Here is a 9,942-nt window from a genome sequence, read left to right on the forward strand (position 1 = left end):
TTCCTGGACAAAACATGTTGGAGGAGAACATTAAAAGATGCCAATGAAGAAGTGCCTTAAACTTGTATTCCATGTGACTGCCATCAGAAGGCGAGATCTGTGGTTGCAAAATGACTTTCTGTCCTATAGAAGTTTTGCACGTGACGTCATGCACACATTACCTAAGAGCTATCTGCCATATTGGATGTGATACAACCACCAATGGTTGATTGGGTGACTTCCTAGAAATTGCTTGCTGTTGCTAGGTAAAATTGGTTGCAAAGATGGTGCTGCAGCAAAAAAACTCCTTGCGATTGTTTTGGTTGTTTGCAAATTGCCACTGTTGATTGTACTTTTGATGGAAATTGCCAACTTGTCTGCAAGCACTCACCATGTACTAGCAGAGCGGGCAGAAAACGTTTTTTTAAAAAGGCACCACGCAAAAAAGAAAGAACCTCATGCTACAGAGTAAAAGTTGTAAAAAATAACAAGACACAAGTTTATTTTGAAGGCAAACAATTTACGTTTTCTGTTTTTGCCACACTTCTCACAGTTTTACAACTACTTGGTGAGTAGTTGGAGAGTGTTTGCAGACAACTGGGCATCTTCCATGCAAAGTACAAGCAACTGCAGCAATCTACTACCAACTGGAGCAATTGCAAAGAGGTTTTTGGTGCAGCATCCCCAGATTCACCTCATGACTGGTAGGAACCTCCAGCAAACAGTTAGAGAAAACACATTTTCCCTTGTCAACAACTCAGTGAGTGCAGGGGATCAACCAGTGGTTGCAGTTTTAGCAACTGATTTCTCAGCGATTGCCATCAACCTCCAGCTACCACTCCCCACCACCGGTCGAGGAATGCTACATTTTCCCTAATGACCGGTGGTAACCAGAAGTTTGCAGAGCAATCTCTTGGCCTGTGTGATTCTACATTTTCACATATTCAAAATGGTGCACAAGCTATCACATGATCACTGCAAAACCTCGCAGAAATCTTGACCTCTGCAAAGACTTTCATTGTGAGTTTTTGGGCTTAATAGTCACTCATATTTAATAAAAAAAAATGTAATATTGTAAATCTTGGCCATACTATGTTTAAAAAGTAAGAATTATCCGTGGTACACATACTGTTTCTCGGTCAGACCTTCCCATCTTGGCCGCATCAATTTCTTAAATTTTTTTTATTGTGTTTTTTTCATTAGTTTTTTTTAAACCGGACAAAGTCACGGCATCAGTGAGGTACCAAAAGGCTTATCTTGAGGTACCAAAAAAGGACTTCAGCTAAGCTAAGCTACGTTAGCCTGCTGCCTGCCTGCAGGTTAATATTTACTGGACAGAAATGAGAGCAGTATTGATCTTCACATTCCTCTTGACAAGAAGACAAATACATCCCAATATGTCAAAATGAATTTTCCTTTAATCTATTGATTATTTTCCTGATTAATCACGCTCTTTACAGCCCATTGTGACATTAACATTATTTTTGTTTCAGACAAAAAGTGCCAAACACATTCAGTTTACTACCACAGAGGCCCAAAAAACCTGAATCTTTGCTGTTTTTGCCAAAAAATGACATAAAAAAATTAATGCATCGTGAAAATGGTGCTGATTCATTTTCAATTAATTTGATTATTTCAGTTAATTTTAGCGTGACTGACCTTATTTGACATTATTGAAATCTAAGTTCAGTTTTGGAGGCTGCTTTACAAAATGGCTATGATTAATGTGGCATAATGTGGACGTTATTATCTCAGAGTGCCTCACAACAGCTGACCAGACCAGACAAATGGCCTAAGACAGTGCAGAGATAAAGCGATAAGAACAGAGGGGACAAGAGTACAAGATGTCCAAACAGGACAGAATGAGTGCAGCTCAGGAAGCAAATCTTCTCTCTCAAACCTCCATTTTCACACTCAGAGTGAATCTGCTGTTTTTTTTATTTATTTTTTTTTTACTCGTGCCCTTTTCCCCCCTCCTCCATTCTCTCGCTTTCTTTCCTCGCTTTCAGATGAATGTGCTTTTGACACTCTTCTTCCACCTCACACTTAGAGACGGACTCTCTCACCTGAAATTAAACACGAGGCCAGGTGCCACTCTGATACAACCATCTGTTCGGCCCTGTTCTTTCTCTCCCTTTTTTCCCTTCTCATTGTTAGCAATGAGAGGGGAAAAAATAGTACAGAGGGAAAAAAGGGCTGTAAGACTGACCCTTTCTTCTCAGAGAGGAAAAATGCATTTTCTTAAAATAAAAAGCAGTCCTGACTGTTAATGAGATCTTTCAGCTTTCTGTACATTCAGGTGTGCTTTCATTTAAGCTCTCAGTCCTATAATTGCTATCATGTTTTTCCTTTTGTATCACCCTGGCCATGAGATGCCAAAGTTAATTATTCTTTGGCAGTGCAGGTGCAATTAGATGACAATTACACCACAGCTGGTGGCAGGGGTGGGAAGCAGATCTTGTCCGTGTGGGCGTGTATGGAGCTAATAAGATGGTTTTCCTCTCGCTCTCTTTTTTTTCCATGGCAAGGAGGGGGAGGGCAGGGAAGGACTGGGAAAACACTTGAGGGTTTAGCTTGTTCCACACGGCTTAGAGGTAAGAGGTTGTGAGGAAAAAGAGCTGCTAGAGTAGCAGAAAGAGGGGGGGGCTTTATCATGGAGCATTGGGCCCTGCTGATAGCCTGTGAGAGGTCAGGAAGGTCACGCTACTGTCACACTAACAACAGGATCTCTTTTGTTGCCACGTTAATACCATCCTGCCCCTTCAAACTGTCCCTGCCTGCCATTACAATGATACCCTACTGCTATAGTATTTTCTCCCCCGATAGAAAATGAATGCTTTAAATAATCAAACAGGCATTTATATTTTAAGAACAAAAAATGTGGTTTGAGCTCATAAAAATCTGCTTTTGGATTTCATCTCCTTCTTTTGTAATTTAGACGTAATAAAGACAGCATTTGATGGCCTCCCTGTACCCTTAATGATGAGTTCTGACACAGTATATATAAATAAGAATGTGGTTTAACAATCATTAGAATAGTTTCCCTGTTTTTTCAAGGGTAGCTGCACAGGCAGAGACCACCCTTGCAAATGTCTGATCCACACCCAGTCGTTTTGTTCTATTTGCAGTCCTGAAATATAACCGAAATTACTCAGAAAAAGAGCTTCAAGGGATACTCCTATAAGCTTTCAAGGGATAAAGAGTTAAAGGTTCTCAGCTTCGCAGCAGAAGAAAACACTTATCAGTAATACCTGCTGTTGTTTATAAAAGACTCCTCCATGAATCAAAAACCCTGCTGATTTAGTCCTCAGTTCTGTCCTGAAGTTGGTCATGTTCATTATACACACCTGGCTTTTTCTTTTGGGTGTTAGCGGGTAAGCTAACATCAGCTAACTCGCTAACGTGTTTGATTTACTAGCTAACCTCGGCTTACATCCTTGCTAACGGTGTTCTGCAGAAGGTTAAATAGCAAAATATTTCACATCAGTTTAAATTTTTCATCTTTACGTGAATTGTGGCGTCTTTATTGTTGTCTGTTTAAGTTGCCAATTTGTCAATGTTAGTGATTTATTCACTAAAGCTTTAAGTTAACTTTTGCTAGTATCTAAATACTAGCCTCAATCTTACATGATAGATCCCTGAGCACTTGACACAGAGGTAAGACACTTTAGAGTGAACATCTTTTACATTTTTATACAAATTCTTTTTTTAAAATATTTTTTTGTATTTAGATTATTCAGCAGGAATAAATATACAGTAAATAAACTGTACCAGATATAGCTAAAACTTACATTTCTTTACATTTCAATTCAACGTTGTACTGGATTTGATGCCATTACCAGTCATTAGACAATCCCTGACTGGTTGGTAAGTAATCAATAGAGGATGCGGGGTAGTAAAAACCCCTACTTGCAATTGTTTTGGACAAGCATACTGCTGCAGTCGCTTGTAGTTTATATGAAAGGCTACGACTTTGTACCAAACGCTTGCTTGAAAAAGTGCAACACAGTGAAAGTTGTACCTCAGTGCTGCTCAGTCAACACATTCACTTTGAATGCAAACAGTCTCAATTTATGGATTGTGTTGCACTTTTCAGTTTTACTATCTTGTCCAAAGTAGTTGGTAAGTGAGTGCAGATAAGTCAGCATCTTCCACTTCCAATGCTACAGCAATATGCACGTAACCAAACATATCACAGCACTGTATACCTCTTTGCGACAGATTTCAGTGGTTGCCAAATGGTTGCCAACCAGTCTCTAAGTCTGTGTGACAGGGGCTTATTCACTAATGGTCACATGACTGCAAAATCTGAATAGTTCCTAGTCAGATGCCAGTTAAAAAAAAACTGTCGAGCATCAAAGATATGAGTTTACAGGGCTATTACCAAGCGAGAGATTCTATAAAGGTTAAAAGGTTTAAAAGTTAACCAAATAACACACTGAAAAAAAACTGTACAACCAACCACCTATAAAACTGGATAACTACTTATAAAAAATTCTAAACAGTCTTTATTTTTGTTTACCAACACGTCATGGATGGATTACTTTTTGTCTGTCAACTACTGGTTTAATAGATGATCTATTAATAGTTACTGTCTATCCTCTACTTAGAGTCTCTAAGCTTGTCATATTTTGACATTTTTAGGCTAAAAAAATGTATCAATTATGAAAAAATCTTTAGCTGCAGAGTTACACTTTTCACCTGCTTCTTCTCTTTTCCCTCAAAAACTACAGTCATGAGCTGCCATTCAGAAGAGGGGGGAAAAAAGAAGTGAATGATGTAGATTTCAACAAAAATAACCAAAAGGAAACAGCGGTGAAGCTGTCTTAGTAAAAGAGGAAGCAGCGGTAAGTCTGGGAGCACACTCTGTCTCAGTAATTCCTTGCCTTGTCGCCTTGTCTCCCATATAGTTGGTTATTATAGAGACGCGGCTGTCATGTCATATTTAGCTCTGGAAATGTCATTTGGCAGCACACCTGCTGCCTGGCTATGCTAATAAAGCTAGGTTTAACTTTGATTAGAATTCAGTGAGAGAGATGGATCGAGAGGAGGGGGAGATGGAGAGAGAGAGAGAGAGCGAGTAAGAAAGACAGAGACACAGAAAGGAAGAGAAACATCAAAGAGAATAAGAGCTGGCAAAGTCACTCCAGCAGCGAGCCTCATAGCTGTCTCTTCCGACCCATGACATGTAGCAAGATGACTCATGCCTTAACTGGATGGATATGTCTGGATGCATCACATATGAAACATAAGAGGAGGGGAGGGGCAGCCTCTGACCTTTATTGGTGCAGATTAGCTAAAGGGGGAAATCAACCCTACATGTCAAACTTGGTTAATTTTCCCAGGGTCCTGTGCGGCATGGTCAGATAGCCCGGCATGCCAGTTATTCTGCTTCTTTGATGTAAACACATACACGTACGCCGTCAAAGACTCGAAAAGACAGCCACACACTCACCCCCGGTAGCGTCTTCTGCTCGTGCAGTGCATTCTGGGCTTTCAGGGCAGACTCACGTGCACAGTATGTCAGGAAGGCACATCCTGGAGAAACACAAGGGGCACGAGATCACTCATATAAGTGCATTGATTTTTAATGTCTATATAACGTCAGCTGGCAGCCACCCTATTATAAATATACCATTCGGTCATATGTGTTCTTATTTTATTGAGATTAATAAACACTAAGAACGATTCTGGGTCAACGTGCGTTCACATTTTCTAATAAATGTACAAATAAAAAGCCCCCATGCCTTTAATCAGACTGTCATTTTTTGTTAAGCAGTTCCTCCTGTGGCACCAGAGATCTATGGGATTATTAAAATAATATCTATTCAGACACAAGCAGCCTGAATCAGTATTTAATATCATGCTGTTCAGGCAAAAATGTATGCAGTCCTACATAATAGAGAAAGGCCTTCATTAACCTTTAGGGCTCCACACAAATCATGAATATGTAAATGTATGCAGAATAGGTGTTATAGGTGTTAGAGGACCCAAACCACCTGGCCTATATGTCTCCCCAATGACTGATGGTTTATGTGGATTTATAAAAGCTTTTGTTTTCTGCCCTCAGATTTGCATTAGGAATGACAGCACGGATCATTGTTCAGCTTCGGATCGCTCTGCCAGCTTCGGTCCATCTGTCAAACAGGATTTTGAACACGTCGAGTTTTCCTCCTAAATATACGGAGCCTGCCCACCATGTGACGAGGGGAAGTAGTAGTAGTAGTAGAAACAGTAGTGGCAGTGGGTGGCACCAGTTCTTTCAAACTGAGCGATATCGCCGTATGAAACTAATTAGCGTCTGACAAAACACTTGGTTTTTTTTAGATGTATCTCAGACAAATGCCTTCCTGCTGATGAGAATTTACCAACATTTAAGTGAAAAAGTACACTCACATCTGAACTCAATTCAAGGAGTTTGGAGATGACAATTTTGGCCCTCTGTGAATAAAAATCAAGCTGGCAGGAGGGAACTTTTTTTTATAATGTTTGTGTCTTTAAATTCAGATTGTAGCATCATGAGGTAGGCGTAAAAGGAAACCTTCCAGCGTACCCTGAAGCCACGTATTCATGGAGTTAATAGTCATTTTATGTTTGTTCTAACTGTATTCAACAGTTTCTCTGCTGCTTCCTGTCGTGTAGTTGTTTCCACGGTAGGCCTAAGATTTAAAAGCACATTGGCCTTGGTAAACCTCAGTCAGAATCACTGTTAATGACAGACGATAAAAATATGATATTTTATTTGTAACTGTAGCAAAGTCTATGTGGCATTAACGGATATTTGTCCATGCCAGAGAGCGAGTAAGATAATCTTTAATTTTTTTTATTTTAATTTGTATTTTTTAGTAGAAACACTAAACAGGATCTACAACATAAACCTTCCACCAGCTGTTCATCACAAAGGCTCCAAAGGGACAACAGCTCGATGAGAAATCATCCCACCTGACTCACACCTATTGGAAATCAAATCAGAGCATATACAAGAGAAAGCTTCCCCTGTCACTGCACAACATGCTATAAACCAACAAATTCACGCCTCATTTTTTTTACTCCTTTAACTGGACACCTCCCTTACCTTTGTGCATCCCCGTGTACTTGTCCTTTATCACCGTCAACTCATAGATCTTGCCAAACTGCTCAAAGATGGGCTTCAGGTCCTTCTCTTCCAGGTTTCGGGGTATTTGCCCGATGAAGAGCTTGATGGCGTCAGGCTCCTTCATTGAGAAGTCTGGGGAGGAATAATAACACACACATACACACACACATATTCAGAGACACATATAGAGTGGAGGCGGTCAGGAGGAGCAGACAGGAGCCTGCGGGCTTAAATTCACACTGCACAGGAGGTGCAAACAGGAGGCCGAGGATGGAGGTACAGATGGGAGCGTTCGGCGAGAATGGGAGGCTGAATTAATGGTTTCTACACCCTCTGAGATGTGACAGCCCAAATGCTGTGGTAGATTTCACAGAAACGCAGCACAGTTGCATTGCTCTAAAGATTGTGTGTGTTTGTGTTAATTTTAAATCTAAATTAAAATGCTCACAAAGTCCATGAGCTCACTCTTGCCAATGGATACATCTAAAAGATGAATTTTAAATAAATGTAGCAGCCTCCCTTTATTTATTTTTTTATTTTTATTTTAGAAAGAAGATATAGAGCAACTGTTTTGTCGTTTACTTGCTCAAGAAAATGAAATTCAAAATGTAAATTACCCCAAATGACCTCATAACTTTCATATTTGTGGCGTCACATGGACACCTACAAACACGACTCACGGCTACAGAGCTCAGGTGCACTGCTTTTGCCTAAAACTGGGAGAATAATATGCAAAAAAAAAAAAAGGGGGGGGGAAGGAACGTGATGCTGTTGTAAACGATAGTAAACAAATTCTGAATTGCTCTCTGGGCCGCTTATATTCGAGCCCCCTTTTTACAGAAACATGACATTGTGTCTGTCAACACAGCTGGAGACCTGCGCTCTCTTTGTCAAAGACGCTGGTGACAACAACAATGACCCGAACATGATGTATATATAATACACATATATATAAAAATATATTGTTTTTTTCTTTATTTACACCACAAACAACAAAGGGATAAAAAAATAAAAGAAGAAGAAAAAAGAGAGATAATACCTGTGGTGCTGTTTGTGGCAACGAATCGGCGCGATCAGTTGATGCCTTTCTTCTTCTTCTTTTTCCCCCCTCGCTGTTGTTTACTTATCAAACCTCAAATTACTCAGTTCATGTGTCTGCCAGAGCGTCTTTGGATCCTGTAACAAGTTAGGCCCGCACGCCCCCTAAAACAACACAAGTAACATCCAGCGACGGTCCTTTATTCGGCATGAGCGTGCTTTTCTAGCTCTGCTTGTTGTTTTTTTCCACTGCTCTTTCCTGACAGATGCTCCGTATTTTTTTCCTTTCAAATAAATTTGGTGTATTTAATATATATATATATTTATAAACAAATCTCTTACTGGCTTGGCTAAACGGAGAGTGTTGAGATAGGTGGATATTTAGGCTTCCTTCAGTAGACTGTGGGGAATTGGCAGTCTGGCTGGCTGGCTGTCCTCTCCCTCTCCCTCTCTATGTGTGTGTGTGCGTGTGTGTGTGTCTGTACTCCTTTGACGTCGTAAGCCGGTGTCTCCCTCCCTGTCCATCTCAGCTCCATCCCTCCCCTGGGCCGTGATGTCTGCCGCCAGGGACCGTCGCTAACTTACCAGCCCTGTGGCAGCCGGAGAAAAGGAGAAGAGTGGAAAAAAACCTAACTACATATGTTTATCCTGCTGTACTCTCCTCAGCGATTTGGTTATTGGTTGTCTAAAATATTTCGTTTCTTAATGTTACAGCACAAAAATCCCCCAAATTGGGGGATAAATAAACCATAGACAGGCATTGGGAGGCCAGCTCGCTTGGACAGTTCGGGAATGTGGGGGGGGGGGGGTAGCAGTCTCAGCACCGGCACGGCAAGTCCCTTGTTTCGGGTGCGATTGAATCATTCCCGTATGTTATCCCAGAGTATGATTGAGACAGATAGGTGAGACGGACAGATATACCGGACACATGAAATACCTCGATACCTCCAACAGAGAGGCGCTAGGGAGGGAGGGAGGTCTATGAGGGAGATACATAGAGACAGGGCCCGCTCTTCGCGATGAGCGAGAGTAATAGAGAGGACAGAGAGAGCGCAGCGATAGAGCGAGATCTATTCATAGCGTACAGATATCCAGATACAGATTGACAGACAGAGAGCATCTCTAGTACAGAGACACACCTCGACCCTCTCTTACAGACACAAACATCTATCTAGATACATATACACACCTATTCTATATTATTATCTGGCCCCCCGAGTGATGTGATGTATATGTATCTACACACGTAGCGCGCCAGCGAGAGACACACACGAGAGCGAGAGCGCGCGACACACCGAGAAGAGAGAGAGAGAGCGAGAGAGAGAGAGAGAGAGAGCGAGAGTACTAGACAGAAGAACAGAGAGAGAGATAGATAGACAGCCAGCGATCTATAGAGGAGATAGAGAGACAGACCGCGAGAGAGAGACCGCGAGAGAGCTGTACATGACATCGAGCGAAGAGAGAGAGTAGCCTACAGAGAGATAACCGCGAGCGAGACAGAGCGAGACCGAGCGAGAGAGACAGACAGAGAGAGACAAGAGAGAGATAGACAAGAGAGACAGACCGAGCGAATACAGAGCGTAGCGAGACGCATCGAGCTAGAGACAGAGCTATCGAGACAGCGAGATAGAGCAGCGAGAGATGAGGAGACAGAGATAGAGATACATGCGAGCGGATAGAGACAGAGAGATGAGAGGAGAGAGAGAGACATGGCCAGAGTAGAAGAGGAGAGAGATACCATAGAGAGTACGAGAGCGAGAGCACAGAGAAGGACAGAGACAGAAGAGAGATGCGATAGACAGACGACAGAGAGCAGACAGGACACAGAG

At 41.6% G+C, this 9,942-nt stretch overlaps 1 protein-coding gene across 2 annotated transcripts in view; it reads right to left on the reverse strand.

Annotated features, from left to right (window-relative positions):
• celf3a (cugbp, Elav-like family member 3a) overlaps positions 1-8,901 on the reverse strand; it is a 36,122-nt gene extending 27,221 nt beyond the window's left edge. For both annotated transcript variants that reach the window (XM_040021271.1, XM_040021270.1), the window contains exons 1-3: positions 8,115-8,901; positions 7,055-7,207; positions 5,435-5,517 (exon numbers count right to left, since the gene is read on the reverse strand). In XM_040021271.1, coding sequence (XP_039877205.1) covers positions 5,435-5,517; positions 7,055-7,199 — 228 coding nt within the window. In that variant the 5' untranslated portion in view covers positions 7,200-7,207; positions 8,115-8,901. The remainder of the gene's footprint in view (positions 1-5,434; positions 5,518-7,054; positions 7,208-8,114) is intronic.
• Positions 8,902-9,942: the final 1,041 nt, after the last annotated feature.

Source organism: Simochromis diagramma, unplaced genomic scaffold (genome assembly GCF_900408965.1).
Source record: "Simochromis diagramma unplaced genomic scaffold, fSimDia1.1 OVJJ01000753.1, whole genome shotgun sequence".
Lineage (NCBI taxonomy): Eukaryota > Metazoa > Chordata > Actinopteri > Cichliformes > Cichlidae > Simochromis > Simochromis diagramma.